The 21,666-nt window shown below is 42.6% G+C and overlaps 1 protein-coding gene across 5 annotated transcripts in view; it reads left to right on the top strand.

The window, feature by feature from the left end:
- Window positions 1-21,666, top strand: part of DLC1 (DLC1 Rho GTPase activating protein) — a 345,300-nt gene that overhangs the window by 206,826 nt on the left and 116,808 nt on the right. The window contains exon 2 of one of the 5 annotated variants that reach the window (XM_053659884.1): window positions 657-660. The exons of the other annotated variants lie outside the window; for them this stretch is intronic. Within the exon in view, the coding sequence (XP_053515859.1) occupies window positions 657-660 (4 nt within the window). The remainder of the gene's footprint in view (window positions 1-656; window positions 661-21,666) is intronic. 5 annotated transcript variants of the gene reach the window in all.

Raw genomic sequence — 21,666 nt, 5'->3', positions numbered from 1 at the left:
CATTCCCCAAAATAAGCTCATGTAGCATAGCCTTAGTAACTAGTCAACTTTAACAGCGATTCAAGGCATTAATCATGCATTCATTCAATATAGCGATCACAAGTGGGAAGAAATAGAAAATACGGTTTACTTTTCCAGCTGAATTCTGTAAGTCTTCTCTTGTCCCCCACCTGCCTAGAAAATAGACATAAATCATCAGAATCTGGATGCCCTCCCAGGAGGCCTGCCCTGAGTGGGCAAGAAGAGTCCCCTGAGTGACAGCCACATGTCGAGTAGGGCCCAGGACTAGTCACTTCTCATCCTTACATTCCCAACATCTCCTCTTGCCATTCTTTTCAAGTGCTTTTAATTTTTTATTTATTCTTTCATGGGAGTCAGGGGGAGTGGGATTTCCAAGAATGTGACCACAACATTCCAATGAAATGAACACACCTAGAAAGCTGGTGGTTGTCTAATCCCAAAGCTGGTCTCCTAAATATTTGGTCGACTACTTATATTCTTAAGCTGTTATGTTTTCAAGGATTTTTGCAAAGAGGATTTTGCAAATTAAAGGAAAGGCCACATTCGCCCAAACTGTAGATGGTTACTGGAGTTAACATCTGGGCTGCATCCTGACGTCAGGGCTGTGGTGATGAAGTCCAGATGTTATGCCTTAGCCGTGTTTTCGTTGCCCCTAAGCATTTGCTGCCTTGTGGTGGTGGTTTCAGATGCCACCTTCATAACACACGATGGGGTGAGAGGAGGGGGGAATGAACTTGGGCTGCGGCATGGACCCAGAGTAACCACGTTCCTTCTCTTCCTAAGCCCCCTTTCAGGCCATCTCAGGGTGTGTAGCCCCCGGGAAGGCAGGCTCTGGGCCCTCCTCAGATAAGGAGATTTCAGTTCAGTTGCTATTTTCATTGAAAACAAGTTACGTGATTTCCTAAGCCTTTTCAACTTTAATATCATGTAGGAAGGAAACTGGAAAAGGAATAAAATCAATAATAAATATTCCAATTTTTCTGTAGTTGTGTTTTTAATCAGATTTTACTTTTGCGTATACCATATGTATATAAACATCCCACAGACACAAAAATATTTATTGTTCCCGAAGAAGGGGACCACATTCACAGAAGGAGCAGTTTCAGGTCCCAGTGAGCTTCCGGAGGCAGTCTGAACAAGGCATTAGCACTCCGACAACCACGCCAAGACGTTAGGAAAGCCCGATAGCAATTTCTTCCTTCAAAACCCATTTTAGATCTACAGGCACTAATTTTTCTAAAACGTCTGTGTGGTTATTCCTATTTGTAATGGGTTTCACCTCTTCTGTCAATGAATTCCATATGCACGCCACACACTCAATTAACCTGGTGTTCATAGCTCAGCGTTGTTTAACCTGAAACTCCGCTTACAACTTTCTAGGAGTCACCCCAAGTTCTGTTCTGTGACTGCAGGGTTCAGGAAACAGGTTGACCATGTGCTGGCTTCCCATTTCCCTCGCTCCTGCCGATGGCTTCACGTGACGTTTTTGCGGTGCCAGTATGAGGTATTGTGCCTGCACATGGCAGTTGCACAGGAAGCACATGAGGTCTGTGCAGGGTGGGATTACCTTTCTGATTTCAGTTCTTGATCACACCTACTACTGTGTATAAATACATCCTGATCCTCAAGAGAAGCGTGGCTATAGGTCAAGACACTGTTCTTACCCCCTTTCTCGTACTATTACTGCTTGGTCAGAAACCCTAACAGGACCATTGTAGTAGGACATTCTTTGAAGCATCCCATGAGATGTTTGCTCACTTTTCTACGTGATGAAGCTTCATATATATGAAAGTGAGCAAGAAAGATATCCTCTTGCCTCCAGCATATATATCTCCTTACTTATTTCGGAGCATTCTTACTGGGAAGGGTTTCAAGATCTTTAACAGTCTCTTCTAGGTGCTTTCTAGTTTGTTAACAGCCTCTTTAGTAATAAACAAGATACTTGGCATCAGCTCTGAGCAAGGTAGGATTTGATAGGATTCCTTCTTTCCTTATTCTAGGCCATGTGACAAAAAGTGGTGTAATACACAATTGCAACATACTTATTTTTTGTCTTTTTAATCCCCTATACCATATTGATGGTTAGTATTAAGTTTATGATCACTTATAAGCAACAGATCTTTTTAACATGAACTAGAATCCACAGGCCTTTTCTCTTGCGTAGCAAAAGTTTGTTGGGTTGTTTTTTTAAGACTAAACAGAAGGTTGGCATATATCCCAGTGAAATCTTATCTTCATTTTATGTGCACCTTTCTTACCCATCATTCCAACCTACTGAGATAATTCTGAATCTTTATCTCTTCATATATTATTAGTTCTTTATTTCAGCTTTGCAACACCCCTAGACTTGAAAGTTTTAATCAAGGACTTTTTATTTAATTTGATCAACATGTTACTTAGGACAAGATCAATAACAAAGCAGAGATCTCACTCCAGGTCCATATTCATTCAATTATCAATCCTCTTAAAAGTCGGTTTGCTCAGCCAAAATATGACTCGATCCAGTTATTCCATTCAATATAAAAGAGCATTACTGAAACTTTGTAAAATGCTTTGCTGACAGGAGAAGGCGTGCCATTTCCTTGATCTACTTGTCTAATAACTTCATAAAATGGAATTATGCATTCAGAATTGCTTTTTTCATCTATTCTTGCCTGTTTCAATACTTTTAACCCAACTATGTTGCATCTAATAATTATCATGAGCCTTTACTTGTATAGTGCTCTATACATTAAAAAAAAAACTTCAGCATAAGTCATCCTCATGGAATCCTTTCAAACAGACTGAGGAAACATATGTGATTATCTCCATTTTAAAGATGGAGACACAGCTCAGAGCAATGGCTAAAATCCAGACCTTATTATTTTAAGCACAACTTCCTTTCCATGACACCACAGCTGACAGGATCCAACTGCATTTTATTTACATGGTTAAGGGCTCAATGAATGTTTGTAAAGGATGAATAAATTCGTGCAAGGCCAACATTTAAATACTATAGTACCAATTACATCAACGAGAACTACACCTACAAATAAATAAAATGGGTAAGTTTGTAGAGGCTGTAGATGGGATATTTACAATGTTAAGAACTGTGTTCCTCTCAAATCCTGGCTTCTAGATTGGTGCCAATCCAGGATAAAACTGCCAATGACCTGCAGCAAATAAGAGCAATGGTTCTGGACTGAATCATACCCCTCAATTCGTATTGCTGAAGTGTGACAGTATTTGGAGGCAGGGTGTATAAGGAGATAGTTATGGTTAAATAAAGCCTTAAGGCTGAAGTCCTAATCCAGGAGGACTGGTGCCATAATAAGGAAAGCAAGAGGCACCAGGAGAGTGCATGTCTACAGGAAAGGCCAGGTAAGGACACGGCCATGAGGTGGCTGTCTGCAATCCAGAGATGGTCCCTAACAGACACCGGCCTTGCCAACACCTCGATCTTAGCCCTCTAGCCTCCAGAACGGTGAGAAATTAAAATTCTGTTGTTTGAGCCACCGCTGTGGTGTTCTGTTCTGGCAGCATGCGCAGACCAACACAGCAATGCACTGACATTTTTATGGTATTAAATGTGTTCAGTTCAAAGCCCTTTCCTTTATTCTGCCCTTCTTACCCTCCTCTTGGTATTAAAATATCCTCACACTTAAGAAATTATGGTAATAATGGAAGTTAACTTGGGGTGCAGTGGATTGTACATTTACTTAATAAAAATTAGCAGCCCAATCATGTGCCCTTATAGTCTGGAGTTTTACTGGTCCACACCCTCCGCAAGTGCAGATGTCACTGGAAGAGAACATGTGAGTGAACAGGTGGTGTTCTGTTGGCCAGCTGACCGCCACCAAGAGAGCTCTGTGCGCTACAAAGAACTATCTACGATCTTTGCAGAAGCTCAGTGAAGCAGATGGGAACAATATTGTTCTGGCAGGGAAAAATAATATGTTGGGTCAAAATGATCAAATTATATTAAAGCAATAATATGAATGGAGTCATTCGTAGAACTTTACATGAGAACGTTTATTCAACACGGGCTGGTCTTACCCCATGTGCCAGTTATCGTGCCAGCCAATGGTGATGCGGTGAACTCGACACATTCCTTGTATGGAAGGGTCTCATTGGCCAATGCTCAAGCAGAGTGAAGGGAGTGTTGTGGAAGAAGTGGGCACAGTGTCCCTAAACAATTCCAGGGAGAGGCCCCCCGGCCAGCCTGGAGGGTCCTGGCAGGCACAGACATTTCAGGGAGATAAGATGACATACAGAAAGGCAAGAAATGGCCAAGCACCTAACAGAAATGATGATATCTGTGGAGGCTTGTCATTTGGGGACATTTGCTGGGAAAAGGAAAAACAATGATAAACGGGGATTGTTTTAGATGGGATGAATAGATCCGGCATTATGTTTTGGTTTTCTTTTCCTTATTTCGTTGTTTTGGTTTGGGTTTGGTTTGGCTTTTTAATAGGGATGTGAGGAACGTTAAGCTGAAGGGGAAGTTGCCAGTCAAAGAGGAAGGGGCGATAAAAGGAGGAAAAAAAAAAGGAAATAAATAGAAGTTGAATTTCTGAGAAAGGGATCGGGAAACTGTTGAGGTGATCATTCAGAAGACAGAGTGTAAGGCACAAGGAAAGCGGACTCTTGGCCGGGGAGGGAGGGTCCTCCCGCCCTGAGACTGGAAGATACGGGGTAGAGACTGCTGTAGCAATAAATTACTTGACAAGGAGTGTCTGGGGAGGCTGAGATAGATCGCAGCCGATAATACCCACTTTCTTAACGCAGTTCAGACAAAGCAGTCTGCTAAAATTGGATCAGAGCTTGAGATGCCTGGGGAAGGTTTAGAGGAGTCACTGAGGAATGGAGAGAGAGGGATCCGAGAACAGGTAAAAGGGCCCGCCAAAGTTAGGGGGCCTGAACTGGTAACAGCTACTGACTCAAAAGCTGTGGGATTTTCTCCGTGGTAATTCACCATTGCAGGGAAGCAAAGGAAAGGGTGAACCGCAGCGTTGGCTCAGGGTGGAGGTTTTCCTGGTTGGAGGCAACAAGAAGCCAGGATTCTATGCAAGGTGCATGCCGGGAATGAGTGACTGCCTTAACCATCGCCCAGCTGTGGAGCAGGGACATAGGACGGGAGGCTGAGGTCAGAATGAGGTATCAGAGTTGAAAGCTTCTGAATGAAGCACTCCAGGGGTTGAAATGGACCAGACTGTGGCCCACGGGTGGTCTTGGAACTGCAAGGTTACAGTGTATATGGGCTGCTCTGGTGAGGCTGTCAGAGCAGGAGTGAAAGGGAAATATATGAACCAATGACTAGAGTCTCCAATGAAGAAGGAGGAGCAATGTGGGGTTAGATTTGTACTGATGAATGGCTTCAAATTCCAAAGAGATGGGAGAATAAGGATTGGGAAACAGCAGCTCAGAGAGAGAGCTGTAGCTTACATAATGGGGTATTGAAGCAAGAGAAGATGTGGGCTAAGGGATGAGCCAGGTCTCCATTAGGACCAGGAGGTACGGAGATGGCTGTATGTGAACAATTTAGTTAGGATGCCAGTGGTCCAGGAAGAGAGACTGGGAGGAGGGTGGAAAGGAAACAAGAGTAAGGAAGTTCCGGGCAACACATTGTAGGAGGTGCTGTGAATGAGCTGCTGAATCCTTGCTCTGAGCACATAGAACCAATGACCAGGGCACCCCAGGGCCCTGTGGTACTACAGCTTCAGTGTCAAATGGTTTGCCTTTTGCTTCGTAACTAACTAAAGATTATAGGAGCAGAGGCACGGTCTCAAGTAACTGCAAAACTGTAGCTAAACACTTACATGTTATTTACTAGATTTGTCATAAACACAATTCCACTAAAGTGAGTTGCAAACCAGAAAATGTTTTTAGTTTTGAGCAATTCCAGGTAGTACTGTGGGGCTAGCTACAATATTAATAAAATATTGCATACTTTGGTTTGAAAAATATTCTAGCACCATTGTTAGCCTTAAGTCTATGATAATTAGCCTTGAAGGTAAAGCACATCTATTTTTTTTTGCACTTGTTTGAACATTCTTCTAACTGTATCTTCAAAGTCAAGCATTTGCATGGCACTGGGGCAGCCAGTGAGGAGCAGGATTATGTGGCTATTGAGAACATGGATCTTGGACACAGACTGATGGGGTGCGAATCTCATTCTTCCACTTACAATGTGGGTAATTGTGCACAGGTTACTTTACCTCTTGGTGCCTTAGTGTCCTCATCCATAAAATGAGTATGAGAATAACACATCTATCTTGTAAGGTTTTTGTGGGGATTAAATGGGTCGCTATAAGCAATGCACTTAGAAACCTCCCTGGCACCTTCTAAGTGCTATATTACTATAATTGCATATAGCACATCACCCTTTGAAAGGTATTATATTGTCTGTAATCGATCCTGCTGGACAGAGTATTGGCAGTACTAGCTTTGTGGTTGTAATCCTGACCTATTCACGACTGTGCCAGATTGCACAAGCAGATAGCAATGTCTGGCAGTGCCTGAAGTTTTGACTGCTAATGGAACAACTGGAACTGACTTTGACTCGGCACCCAACCAAATAATGAACCCTTGCTACCATTTTAGCAAGAGTTTTGCCTCTTGTTTTCCTATTGTCGGTGGTCATGCATTGAGTACAAAGCAGCCAGCTTCCTTCTGGGGAATAGGTGAACCTCCTTGCAATGTGGTTCAGAATGTGGGACAGCTGGATGGTATGCTTGTTAACAGAGGAGCCCGTGTCTGCTTGTATTTAAGAGAGACACTCAGTCTGGGTTTAGAGTTTTGCAATCAAGGCTCACTTCTAGGTGGGGCACCGTACTGACAGCAGAACAGGTATGAACAGTATTTATGAGCCTTGCAATGGGATGCACTGGCCTCACAGACGGCTTTATTTACTCAACAAATATTACAAATATGTCACCAGCACGGTGCTAAACCTCAGACGTACTATCTCCAGATATTTAGGTAGGACCTCAGAAAAATGTGATAAAGAAATGAGTGAGTGGCATGCAAGCAAGTGTTCGGTCATGGAATGTGGTGTAAAAGTTATTTGATGTGCTGTGCTTAGGTAGTATCTTTATTCCGGACACGGTCACAGACGGGACAGATGTGACTGCTGTCTGCATACTCTTCAGTCAACGAGCTTTTTGAGTGCTCCCCTCTCCCCCAGTGTTTTCTGAGCATCAGATTCTTCTGTCTCGAATGAGACACACACAGGGAAAGCTGCTGTAGGACTGAGTTTACCCAGCATCTGCCCACTGTAGATGCTGAAACAGTAATGACTTCACTCTGAACTACAGGTGTCCCTGTGACTATTTAATTCCTCATTTTCTCTTGGTCATGTAGTTCTTTCTAAAGAATTACCTATAATCCGACACAGAAAGAAGATCTATGACATTTTTTAAAATGTGCTTTCAGATTTTTAGAAACAAAGTTTTTTTTTCTCCAAAAGAAAACTATTCCATAAATAAAAACGTATCTTTCACCTCCATGCTTTCTTTTGATTTGCCATCTTTATAAACGGCCCCTAGAAATCTCAGGTCCAGGCCAAAAGTGTTACCAGGATCCTTAACCACACCAATGGCCTTTCCCACCGAGCATGCTTCTCCGGGGACCCCCAGCTCTGGCCCAATTTGTAAACAGGTGCACAGCCTGGTTCAAGTGTCATTTAAAGCATTTGAAGATGTTTTACATCCATCTGATTAACTTCTGGTGCTGACCCTTGGCCATAGCTTAACTTGGATTTACTTGAAATAAAAAAAAAAAAAATCCCTGAGGCAATGATTTGGGCACAAGTAGCTTATTGAGGATGTGATGCCCAGAAGCGCAATGAAAGAAGGATGAGGAACGTTCAGTAAGTGAGGACAGCCAATGAGGGGTCAATGAGCAGATCGGTGCCGTGGGTGCGTTCTGGTCACCATTGCTGCCGAACCACTGCCAAGCTCAGCGACGTAAAACAACTGTGTGGGGTGCTCACAGAGTGTGTGCTCCGAAGGTTGGGGGCACGGGGCCCTCCTCTGCACCAGATCTGGGGGCCTTGGCTGGCAGGCGCAAAGGCTGGGTGACTCCACAGCTGGGCCCTGGAGTTACCTAGAGGTTTCTTCACTCACGTCTGCCATTAGCCGGCACTTCAGCTGAGGCTCAGTGGAGCCTCTGCCCGAGGCCTCTTCTGAGGGCCTGGGCCTCCTCCCAGCCCGGTGACCTCCAGGCAGTCAGACAGCTTCCCGGGGTCCCAAAAGGAATGTCCCCGGGAACAAGGGGAAGCAGCGTCACCTTTCTAGATCTAACTTTGGAAGTCACACAGCTCCCTTCTGTTGGTTACAAGCAAGTGATGATCCTGCCCTCGTTCAAGGGGAGAGAATAAGAGAGCTCAGCTCTTGATGGAGGGACGTGAAAAGAATCTCATCATTCTGTATAAAGGCAAACAAAAAATGTGTCTCGGTGTAGAGCAACATCTTCCTTCTTGAGTGGAATCATCAAAGGTGTGGGAGGGATTATGAATGAACAGATAATCATGAAATAATCTAACATAGAGGTGATAAGGAACAGGTATGCACAGGTTAATAGGATCGCAGGGGAGAGGCACATAGCTTGGTCCTAAGGTCAGAGAAGGTGGATTAGAATCAACCAGGTGAAGAAAGGTAAGGAGGAGATTTCAAGTGGGAGGAATAAAAGCATCGCCTGGTTTGTATGGTCTGGTGAAGTGGACCGGAGAGTGGCAGATGAGAAGCGGAAATGGAAGGTCCTGAGTCCCGAATGTTATACTAACAGGCAGGGGCCTTATTTTTAGGCAATGGAGAGTCTTTGAGAGCCATCGTAAGCTTACAGAGGAAAGATTATGAGAGCCTGAATGAAGGAAATATAGCTGAGCTAAAAGGCAGGAAGTGGGTTTAAGCAATATTGTACAAGTAAAGTAATTACTACCCAGGGATTAATGGGGAATAGGGAGTTGGGAGAAAACAAGAAGTCTAGGTATATGACCAGCTCTTACCCTGGACGCCTGGGGGATGGTGGTTCCACGGAGATGGGGAATTTGGAAAAGACACTGTTTAGGGTGGAAATGGTGTGTACGAGGTGTCTGTGGCCATCCAGGTATATGTGGCAAGTGGACAGGTTCATGTCAGAATCTGAATGTTGGAGAGAAGGTAGGTCAGGACATACGATTTGGGGAGTCACCAGCAAATAGAAAAACAGTGTGACAGTCCAAGAAAAATACATGGAAAGGCAAGAGCAGCTTCTTTTAACCCCCCAAATGCAGGTGTTGCAGGCAACTTGAAGTAATTTTTACCAGATCACCTCAATCTTCTTGATGATGATGGAAACAAAGTTATCTGTTGAGAGATGAAAGTAGAGCCCAAATACTGAGAACAATTTTTAAAATATCAAACAGCCCTGGCTGGTGTAGCTCAGTGGATCGAGCACGGGCCTGCAAACCAGAGGATCGTGGTTCGATTCCCAGTCAGGGCGCATGCCTGGGTTGCAGGCCAGTTCCCAGCAGGGGGCACATGGGAGGCAACCATACATTGATATTTCTCTCCCTTTCTCCTTCCCTTCCCCTCTAAAGATAAATTTTAAAAAAAAACATCGAACAAAAAAAAGCAACATTCTAATTCGGATCCTATCTCAGGGGAGGGAAAGGTTCGCTCTGTTAGTGCTGTGCACATCTTTGTCATTGTTCCTGATGGCCACATGCCTTCTTGTGCTCTGGGATTTGAACCTCGAGTACTGTTCACTAAATAGGCAAAGCATAGCTGGGAGCATGTTAGGGGCATCCTTTTTATTATGTCCAACACCGTCACAGTGGATTGCAGTTTCTTCCGATTCCCACACATATGGAGTCGTCACCGAGTAAGAAAATCATTAGCACTCTCCAGATGTAAGCCCTCACAAATAGAACCGCCTACGACAAAATGGAAGGGGATTCACTTTCCTTTCCCTCCGTGTTTAGTATTCATTATGCCAAACACGTCCAGCTGTCTGTACTTGTGTGTCAGTGTGGGTTTCTAGCTGATGATAGACACCAGGCTTCATCTGTAAACCTCTGTTCCTGTACTTGCGTCTGAACCACAAGGAATTCAGAGTGTTGCTGCCCTAGGAAAGATGTCTTTGCAAGAGGAATTGGCAGAGGAACAGAATGTGTTTGGAGACCACGAGGACAAGATGAACTAACCTTTCTTTCCTTAAGAGCACACGCTTGCCTTACTCAACAGATATTAACTGTGTAATTACTGTCATGTTGGGGTCCACAGTTGCCTCTTTTTTTAATGTGTAAAAGGATGCCTTGTTAAACGGGTTGAAAACCACTGATTTAGATAAAAACCTAATCCTTGGATAATCCTCCATCTCCCTACAATGACTTTAATTGCCTTCCTCAAGAAAGCCCCCATCAGAGCCCCGAAGGGCAAACCAAATGGGCAGATCTGAGCTTTACCCCTCTTAATGAAGCATGGTAAATGACCAAAAGGCAGGCTGCTAAAAGAGAAATGAAAGGAACCCAGGGTCTGGGTACTCCAAACTGGCTAATTGGCCCCTGAAAGATAGTAAGGGGTGTGCTAATGCCTCTTACTTCCTACCAACGCAGCGGGGTCTTCATGGAAGAATAGCTCACCAACTGCAGGGTCGCAGCAAAAGGGAGACCCTCGGCCAGCACCCTTTGTACCTATTGAAAGAACTGAAAGCTTCTCTTTACAGTGAGTGTTACATTGCCATTTGCTGGGGGCGGGAGGCAGGTGAGGAGGGGAAGGCTTTTCTTAGGGTTTTTCGGCTACATTCATAAAGACTCTTACCCAAATTAATTTTCAAGATGTCTTCCTTTTATGATCTACAGTTAAACCAGATCTAAAATAGATAAACATGCACAAGGGTATGAGTCTGAACACCAGAAACTGAGGAAAAAGAAACCAAAGGAGGGAGAACACTCGCCCCAAATCGGGTTGGGGCTTCTCACACAGGGGAGCTTGTGTGCAAGTCCTAGTGCCTCTTGCTTGTTGGCCCTGAAGGTGTTTGCGGTAGATATTTGCATATTAATTCCTCTTTAAGTGGCTTTTTCTTAACTCTTAATTGAAAGCACTTCTCACCTCTTTAGATACTTTTTAAGTAGCTGCTTTTGTTTCAGGTGAGAAGTTCAAAGCATGCGTCCAGGGGGAACATAGACCCACAATTTGACTCCCTTATGGTGGTGCGGTACTTCTCAACCAGATGCTGAGTCCAGGCAAGAATAACTTTGATGTAGAAAAATCTCCCCTGCTTTTCTCCTTGTCTCCCCAGCTGCCTCCCTCTCTCTCTCCTCAGAGATTTATTGGCCTTTCTGCCCAACCCCGTCTTTGGCCTTCCTTGCCCTCTCTTTCTCAGTCTTCTGAATCTGATTAGGAGAGCCAAAACTATCCAAAACTATTCATAACTGAATGCTTTGCATGCTGAGCCACACCCACCTGCTGGCGGGGTGACCGTGAGAAACGGCCAAATCTGTGTTGGCAAGGTGGGGCTCCAGGAAAGGCTCAGAGTTTACACATTTAGGAGTTTTCCCCACTTGAGGATATTTTTCAGATTATATTCTATTCAAATTTTCAAATTTGAGTTGAAGTTGGTCATTACTAACTTGGTTATTCCAAGTGGCTAAAAAAATATATTGACAAGTGAGTATTGTGTATCTTTTTTCTCCACCCAAACTGAAAACATCTGAAGGAAGATCAGATGAACGAGTCCTGTGTGATCATCACGTGACTCAAACTCAGGTCATTTTTATGTCCCTTTGAACTGCCAGCCCTTGCCGCGCCCTCGAATCTCGTTAAGCCCTTTCCTTCTTCTGAAGCTTCTGTGGCTTAGAGGATGCTATCCTGGGAAAAGCAAGTCCTGTCTGGTGAAATGTAAGGAGGCATCTTCTCGAAGTGAAACTTCCCTAGTAGGCTGAAGTTTATTCCTTTGGAAGTTTCCATAAAGAGCTAAGAACAAAAGTCCCCTAATCCTGTTTCCCTGCGTCTACTGTTCAGTTGAAGATTAAGAAGATTTATGTTTCGAGAGCCCTGTGGCCACTCAGCGGGCTCTCCAGCGGGCAGAGGGCAGGAGGGACGCACCCGTGTTCATCACTGGCACCGGAACAAGCATCGCAGCGATGCTGCTCCTTGGCTCACCTCCCAGATACATATGGGCTTCTCTCTGACCGACTTCAGGCCACTTTGTAAATCGTCCTGTTGTTTGAGGAGAACGTTTCTCTCTGCGTTACAGTTCTGCCACAGTCAGTATTTTAACATTCTTCTCCTGGAACACTTCCCATGTCTACTACTTCCCCCTCCACGGTTTCCCCTTTGAAGTCGGGGAACAGAGCACAGGCCTGAGATTACATATCAGGGTCCTTCCCCTCTGGAGGTCTGTGCCCACGTGTGAGTGTGTGTGTGTGTGTGTGTGTGTGTGTGTGTGTGTGTGTGTGTGTCTGTCTGTCTGTCTGTCTGTCTGTCTGTCTCTGAGCTGGTTCATTGTTTCCCTGGGTGTGTGGAGTGTGGCCAGGACCCTGGGTTCAGTCCCCGAACATTACACACTGAGGAAGCTGCTCGGCAGCCACAGGTCCAGCTCATGTCCCCGAAGAATCATTCGGCAGTTGTGCTCTTGTGATCAGCTCGGAGAGGGTGCAATGACAGACCCTACCTGCCTCCGCCTGTATGACCCAACCTCAACACCCCGCTTTGGTTGCCTTGGACTCTTCACTGCTCCACACACATCCAGCAATTCCTGTCTTTCAGCTTTTGCCTCTCCTAATCCTGGAATATTCACCCCAGGTTTCTCCAGTGATTTGATAGTGTGCGATATGACACTAAATGCTTCATCTGGGGAGCCTTCCCAGCTGTTTGCACATCATAGCCACCCTTGTTTTTTGTCTTCACAATAAGCACTAGATGTAACCTTTTGTTAGCAGTTTTTTGTAGATGAGAGATAAAAGACCTATTACCCTAGGTGGGTACACTCAAAAGCCTCTAGCCCAATCTTCTTTTTTTTATAAAACAGGAAAGAGGAAAGCCGAGTGGTGGTGCACTCAGAACCAGCCTTCCACTTCACTCCACACTGCCTGGTTTCGTTTCGGCTTCCCAGCTAGACTGTGTTCTGAAGGCTGCGCCGGTCTTCATTTCCCACTCCCACACCGCCAGCAAAGTGCAGTGCACACAGTAGGCTCAGCAAATGCTTCCTATGCTTCAGGTTGTTAAGGACACACCCTCCTAGAACTGCACCTCAAAGAGCATGTGCATCATGAGGGAGGAATGACTTTTATAAGATTCCAGGAAATCAGTCTGATTGCGGTTGCCAACTGTTGTAACCCAGGCCGTGGGTAGGCGGGATCTGCCCTGCTCAAGGGAGCCGGCCAAGTGGATGCCCGAGAGCTGAAGTGGGCCGGTCCTCAGAGCTCCAGACCCTGGAGGGAGCTGCTCCCCCTGAGAAAGGGAGGCCTTTTTCTAATCTGTTAAAAGGTACCGATACCTCACTAAGCCACACACCTATGGGGAAGGGTCTTCTGGGAGGGAGCCTTTGTCTAATTAAATTTCCTTTAAAAAGATAAAATACATCTGTCTACAATATAAATACATATGTCAACACATGTATATATACATACACAAGCACACAAGGTATTTCATTTGGAGGTAAAAACTGAGGATAAATACAAATGTAAATGTCATGAACATAGAGCTACCTGGTACTTATTAACTTATGCCAAAGGATATTAGAATAACACTTTTACTTTTCATTTATTCTTTCAATGTGTGTATTAGGTCTGTACTATTTCAAAAACTCAGTTATAACCCAGAATGAGATGTGCATCCTTCTATGCTATGAGGATCTACAGATATTTTCCCAGTGTAGTCAGAAAGGCCAAAGCAATGGGAGTGCAAGCAATAGACAGATTTAGCCTCTCCTTGCACAATATATGTGCACGTACCCCCGGACCATTGGCACGGTTTTGTCCCCTGAGCTGCTGGCCCTTAGAAGAACAAGCAAAACAACTGAAGTGATTTAAGGACTTACGTATGAGAGTCATTTTTATAAAATCATAAAAGGTTAGCGTTGGAAGGATCCGTGAAGCCAACCGAGCCAGCATTCTCTTCATTTCACAGAGAGAAATTGAAATCTGAAAAGGTTTAATGATTTATATTTCATGTCTGATTTTAGAAAGCTGGACTTATTTAGAGGACCAAACATGTCTCCCCTTTCCAATTGATCCCCCAAATCCAAGAACATCTAACTACAGCTTTGCTTTTCCAGCACCTAACATCACTTGGGCAGGGTAGTAAATCCTTTTAGATAGAGATGACCTTGTAATGTTGATCTCAAGTTGTATTTATTTCAATAAACTCATAATAAAGCATGATAATCACTGCCCTGTGCAATATTTATTTGAAATACACCTAATAATTTTATTTGGATCTATCTCCAAAGCCAATGCAGTAAGATTTACCTGAGTCAGAGTTGTTACTGGAATATTATCAGAGTTTAATATTTTTTGCAAGAATCCAAGAATCTATGGTGTCATACACTCAAATGAACTACTATTTTTCTTTTGTTCATTGTAGACATTTTTATAGGTGATCACCTATAGATATGGGTGAAGCAAGTATATGATGAGGTTTACAGCTTAATTTGTGGGCTAGGAATTTTAAATTTTAATTCTGTTTTTAATATCAGTTTATCAAGAGGAACAGACAGAATCTTTTAATCACATCTTCCATGAGTAAAGTACAATAACACCACTCACTGATGTCAATCAACTTGAAATAAGATTATTAAAAGTAATTAAACTAAAAAATATAATCCTTTAGATTTATAGAAAATCAAGAATCTGTTGAAAAAGAGAGACTCAAAAACATTATATTCAAAGAAATATTTACATACCTTGATCTTGCAACAATATATACTGCAAAACACCATAATAGATTCTGCCTTCAGCATTCTTTTAACCCTTAAGTAAATTAACAAGATCTCAAATTTACATGGTTTTAAGTGTTTTGTGATTTACAATAAATAAATTACTCAGAATTTTGAAATTGGGTTCCATTTTAACTTCAGAAAATGGATAGTATTTTAATTACAGCTTTAAAAAAATTTCACTTTGTCTTTTACTGCTTCTTCCTGCTTCCTACTCTCAGTGTTCTGTGTAATAAGTACCAAAGGCTCTCATCTTCAAACAATCCTTCTGAAACTGTCAGCTATTTATAGTCCTTTCCCCTCAGTTTTGCTTTAACGGATGCTTTTAAAGCTGTTAGGGATTCAAGTTCTCCAAAGGTGAATGTGTATGTGACAGTTTGTCCACATTTACTTATTATTGTGGCCTGGTGGGTAGTGATGAGCCATCTCGCTCCATTTTTTAGTAATATCCTGCAGGAGAGTGATGTCTATGAGAAGATTTAATTATCTTTCATCTTAAAAAAAGAAAAAAAAAACCAGCCTGGCTGGTATGGCTCAGTGGATTGAGTGCCAGCCCGTGAATGAAAGGGTCACAAGTTCCATTCCCAGTCAGGGCACAGGCCTGGGCTGCAGGCCAGGTCCCCAGTAGGGGGCGCATGAGAGGTAACCACATACTGATATTTCTCTCCCTCTTTTTTGCTCTCCCTTCCCCTCTCTTTAAAAATAAATAAATAAAATCTTTTTTAAAACCCTCTAGGTATCCTATGGATTAATTATTATTAAATTTTAGTTTAAGGAGGGGTCTGTCCTTCAACAACTCATTTTTGTCTGGATATAAGAAAATTGACACAAATTAACTCCAGGATAGCTATTTTTATACACAGATTTAAAATATCCAATGGAATAAATTTATCATTCTGCAAAGATAAAAATGATGAAAATTAGAGATATTAGATATACATATTTCCTTTTGGCCTTAAGTCTTGAGGGGAATGCAGCACATTCTCTGCACATTTTTGTTATGTATCTCAAATGAAAAAAAAAGTGCCACTTTAGACCAAGCCTTTAGCTGTTATAAATTTAAATAAGAGCACTGTTTTCCTTGGCCCATTGTAGAGTACTTCATACTCAAAGAGGCATTAGATACTTTATTTTTATCTGTAAAATTGAAGTCAAAGTTAAACTATACTTATTCCTTTTACTGCCTCATTTTCAGATTTTCACTTCTAAAAGGATATACTTGCAAAAATGCAAGCACACTTAAACTTACTTCCATTATTAAATGACTAGATAAGACCCTATAAAAATAGGGTCAATAAAAATACCCAGACTATAGCTATTACACGTAAGTTCCCAGTTCACAAAATGCATTTTACACCTTTATTCAACTTAGTTATAGATGCTCTAAACAAGTACATTTTTCTTTAGGGAAGCATCTGGCTGACATCATGCAGCAAACGTTAAAAGCACTCAGGCTACTCCATTTTTAAAAGGGCTCTCTTACTGCAGTAAATTTGCTAAATCTTGCCTTTAAAAGTTAATAGACCAGGGCAGTTGGCGCTTTGAGTGCGACATGTGAAATAAATTTATATTGTCCTGTCGACATAGTACAAGTGACTCAGGTGCTTCCTGGACAGCAGGAGCCTCAGTGTGCTGTCCTCACACCGCAAGGATGGGGAGGAGCAGGGGACCCCCACTCACTTTGCCCTTCCGATGGCCCATCCCAGGTAGTCTCACCTCAGTGTCTCATGGGCTCCTGACCTCCACCCCGCACCTTCCACTTTGTCTACCCTCTGCCTTATGGACTCAGACCAGCTTTCAGAAGCTCCAACGTGTGTAAAGCCACATTGCTGTAGGGCAAAGAGCATGGGCTTTGGAGTGAATAAGTGCAGGGTTCAGATTTTGTCTCAGTAGTTCCTAAATGAACAGCCTGGGCAGCATGTTTCACTTTTCTGAACCTCAGTTTTGTTGTTCACGTCAAGATGAGGTGCAGTGTTATCTGAGTGATAGAATGGCAATGACATTTAAATGAGAGAACTTAGGCATCCTGAATCCAGTGGCAGGAACGCTGGAACCAGCACCCTGGAAACGAGCGTTCCTTCTCTGCCCTCTTCTGGAACCATCAGAACAAGGACAAGACCTGACAAAGGAGGGTGGTCAAGCCTACAAGCCCCAGAATTCAGTCTTGACTATTCATACCATTACTAAGGGTTGCAAAATATGTTCTGGTTTCTCTTCTTTTAAAATTACATTATTTACGAATTCATTATTTTGCGTTTTGTTTTGTTGTTTTATATTATTGTTTTTATTATGCCATCAATAGAACATTTGTTGTATTTCCCCCTTCATTACCCTCCACCCTACACACCCCTCCCCCACCATTCCCTCCTTTAGTTCATGACCACGTGTCTAAGTTCTTTAGATTCCCTACTATTTCCCCTACTATTTTCCCCTACTATTCTTACCCTCCCCCTAACTATTTTCTATCTGCTGTCTATGCTACTTATTTTCTGTACCTTCTCCCCCTTCTCCTTCTCCCACTCCCCTGTTGCTAACCCTCCATGTGATCTTCATTTCTATGGTTCACTCCTGATCTAGCTGTCCTCTTAGTTTGCTTTTGTTTTAGGTGTGGTTGTTAATAACTGTGAGTTTGCTGTCCTTTCACTGTTCATCTTTTTTATCTTCTTTTTCTTAGGTAAGTCCCTTTAGCATTTCATATAATAAGGGCTTGGTGATGATGAACTCCTTGAATTTGATCTTATCTGAGAAGCACTGTATCTGCCCTTCCATTCTAAATGAAAGCTTTGCTGGATAGAACAATCTTGGTTGTAGGTCTTTGGTTTTCATGACTTGGTATACTTCTTTCCAGCCCCTTCTTGCCTGTAAGGTCTCTTTTGAGAAATCCGCTGACAGTCTGATGGGAACTCCTCTGTAGGTGACTGTCCCCTTATCTCTTGCTGCTTCTAGGATTCTCTCCTTCATTTTAATCTTGGCTAATGTAATGATGATGTGCCTCGGTGTGTTTCTTCTTGGGTCCAACTTCTTTGGGACTCTCTGAGCTTCCTGGGTTTCCTGGAAGTCTATTTCCTTTGCCAGATTGGGGAAGTTCTCCTTAATTATTTGTTCAAATAAGTTTTCCACTCGTGACTGTACCTCTTCCCCTTCTGGTACCCCTATAATTCAGATGTTGGAGCGTTTAAAGATGTCCTGGAGGATCCTAAGACTCTCCTCATTTTTTTGAATTCTTGTATCTTCATATTTTCCTGTTTGGTCATTTTTTTCCTTCCTTCTGGTCTGCTCCCTTGATTTGAGTCCCAGTTTCCTTTGCATTACTATTGCTTTCCTGTGCATTTCCCTTCATTTCAATTAGTTTAGCCTTCATATGTTCCTCTAATTTGTGACTAAAATCAACCAGTTCTGTGAGCATCCTGATCACCAGTGTTTTGAACTGTGCATCTGAAAGTTTGGCTATTTCTTCATTGCTTAGATTTATGGGCTCTGGGGCTCTGAGTTGTTCTTGAACCATATTTTGATCTGTTTGTGCCTGTTATGTATGAGGAGAGGCGCCTTAGATGTTCAACAGGGCGGGGCCACCTAGGTCGCTGGTTTGTGACGCTGTATGTGGGGGCAGGATCAGAGAGGGAGCAATGGCGGTCCTCTCCATTTGCCTAGTCCGCCTCACTGCTCGCCCCCGCCTGTTTATCTGAGTGGAAATATGTGAACCCGCTGCCCTGCACCGGGGCCTGCTTGGTCTGTCTCAATGCTTGTCTCTTCACTGGTTTATCTGCTCGGAAATGCGCGACCGCAGACAGACAGCCACGCCGCACCTTCCCTGGGACCTCCCGTAGCTTCCCTGCACCTGGGATCTGCGCCCTCAGCTGCCTGCGTGCTGCCCAGGTCCGGGGATCTTTTTTGCCCAACCTGCTCTGCTGTTGGCTTCGCCCCTCTCACCGGTTTAGCTAGCTGAGCAGTTTGTTGTTTTCGGACTCCATATTGTTCGATTTTCTGTGGTTTGGTTGAGTTTATTGTTGTTAAATCTTTGTTGTTTTTAGATTTGGTTGTGCAAGGAAGCAAAGTATTTTCACCTATGCCTCCATCTTGGCGGAAGTCCTCTGGGTTTTGTTTTTAAGGACAAATTTTTCTTCACCAGGATCCCATGCCAAAACAACTCAACCAAATTCAACTTTTCAGCACTTGTGTGCCTTTTATGATTTAGTGTGGCTTCAAAATTTAATCCTTACACTCTCCAGTGTTCATTTGACAAATGGAACTTACATGCACCATTGTTTTTATTTTAAGTGGAATTTATGACAGATGTTTAGAAAAGGAACGAGCAAAGGTATTCTGCCACTTAACCAATGGCCTCCTGGCTGCGCTCTTTTGCTCCAAGATGGTAGCGCTAAGAAATAGGTCACTTGATTTTTAATGTTGTCTTCAGATTCCCATATATACAGAACTTTTCTTCATGAGTGTGTTGTCTTAAATTAAATAAATGGCCAAAATAAAAGTACTGATTAGGGCTGATTTGGGGATGCTAATTAGAATTAGACCAGGATGCTTACGTAAACAAGAAGTAAGCTTGAATTACCCAGCTACTTACTATGCTGTATTGGAACCTGCATTTAGCTTCCACTAAGGGATCAGGGACCAGTATCTAGTTTAGAGTTAATCACATGTTCTTATCAGTTTTTTTAATATAAATACGTTGCATAAAAAAAATCACTTCAGCGTGATCCAAGGTTGGAAACTGACTTGAATATACCCCATTGTTTTTAAAATAAGAAAGACAAAAGCAAAAAAGAAAACATTTGCTTGTTACAGCTTGTGAGTGGTGGAGGCTTCTGAGGCATTCCGTGTTATGTTAGCCTGGGAGACAGTGAGCCAATAGAATTCACCTCCGTGCAACCGGATCCCCAGTTCAGGGCTCTCGCTCTAAGGATTCATGGCATATGAAGGTTGTATTTATTTAATACCAAACAGCTGAATGAAAATGAGTAATTCGGGCATATCCCAGTATCAAAATATTGCATTGACAAAATATCCAGATGACAGGTTAAATTATTCTACTTTCATTCATGTGTTTAAATATTTTATTGAAACTGAAGCAATGTGATAGAAGATGAGGCACATATTGATTGTGAGACTATAGGACCTTTATTTGAAATTCCTGTGGAGTACATGTTTATCCAGTGCCCACTCCCATTTATGAATATGGCCCATGTTTTGAATAAAGTATTTTTAAAATGACATTCAGGCTTTATAATATCTTATTGTTTTAGGAAAAAATTTAACTGTTAGGAAAAAAAAGAACACATGCTAAAAATCTGTCTTTTTTTTCAGATAAAAGCATGAGTGTCTGAAATGAGGATAGCAATGACCAAGGGCTGTAAACAAATATAAACCAGAGTTGTAAAATATCTCCCTAACAGTGGCTAAAAGTGTGACTAAAGACTATATTTTTAATACTTCATTTTGCTTAGTATGTCACCATTTTTTTCCAAAAATAGTGTTGCTCCTTCTTGGAAAACAAGCAGAACCAACAAATAGAAAATGTGTATTTCCTATATATTAAAAATAAATTTTCACCTAATACAGGAGGCAACATAAAAAAATAAATAGCTGTTTCTAAGGACACTATTTAATGCAATATGATATTTTTGCAATTGCCAAGACAACATTAATGTCACTTAAAATGAATGTGGGTAATGGGGGGGCAGCCTTTCAGCCACAGGTCTCTTCAGACTCCGAGACTTCAGTTGAATCATCAAGTTGGAATGGCCAAGAATTTAGAATGACCCCATAGTGACTGTGCATGTTTGACGGACGAAGGAGGAAGGGAATCCTGAGCGGTCCCCACACATCATCCCCACCCCAGCCTCAGCATTCACTGCTCCGGGACTGTCTTTGTAAGGTTGGCTGTTTCTCCCATGGTGTCGATCTGCCACCAACCCCATTCTGTGTCTGCCACAGAAACCAATGGCCACGTGAAATGGCCCACCTCTTCATTTAGGAGAACAGCTGCCACCACACCAACCAAAGATCTAAGGAGCCAAGAAGGGCCAGTATGACAGTCTTAGGGTGAGAAAAGGCAAACACAGGACTAACTTGGATGTGTCAGATGTGCGGGATCCTTGGGTTTTCGTGTTTTCTGGAACCACCAACAGCTGGCTACAGCAATCTATAAAAAGAAAATCCCCAAAGATTCCCTTTGCAAAGAGAATATAACCAAGCATATCTACATAGGAAAAATTATGATTTAAAGTTGATAACTTTTTTAGAAGGCTGTCAAGGTGAAGATCAAAAAATGCCATTTGCAAACAATTTGAGGACAAGACATCATAAACTGTTTCAGCACAGTGATGTGCTCAATAAGGTAGCCTGCATACCCTTGGACAAGTCATACATCAGTGTCCTCATCTGTTAAATAAGAGGGTGGGGCAAGGTAACTGTTGTCCTGTCGCTCTGCTCTGCCCACCTTCGACTTTGTGTACGAGATCATGAAGAATTATGAACTAATGAAAGTGAAAGAAATATTCAGCTCTTTGCTTACCTGTGTTTTCTATAAGTAACACATATCCCTTTTGTAAATTAGAAAGTGGTAATGGATCTGCATCCTTTTAAAATGTATATATAGAGAGAAGTGGAAACTCTAGAGATCATCTAGTTAAATGAAGGGAGACACAGAATAGTTAGCATTGGAAGTTTAAGTAATTTGCCCAAAATATATAGTAGTCAATGGTGAATCTAGTATCCTGACCAAATTCC

Source organism: Artibeus jamaicensis, unplaced genomic scaffold (genome assembly GCF_021234435.1).
Source record: "Artibeus jamaicensis isolate MK-2021 breed Jamaican fruit bat unplaced genomic scaffold, CSHL_Jam_final scaffold_833, whole genome shotgun sequence".
NCBI classification, from domain to species: domain Eukaryota; kingdom Metazoa; phylum Chordata; class Mammalia; order Chiroptera; family Phyllostomidae; genus Artibeus; species Artibeus jamaicensis.
This window is presented reverse-complemented; position numbering and strand designations above follow the sequence as displayed.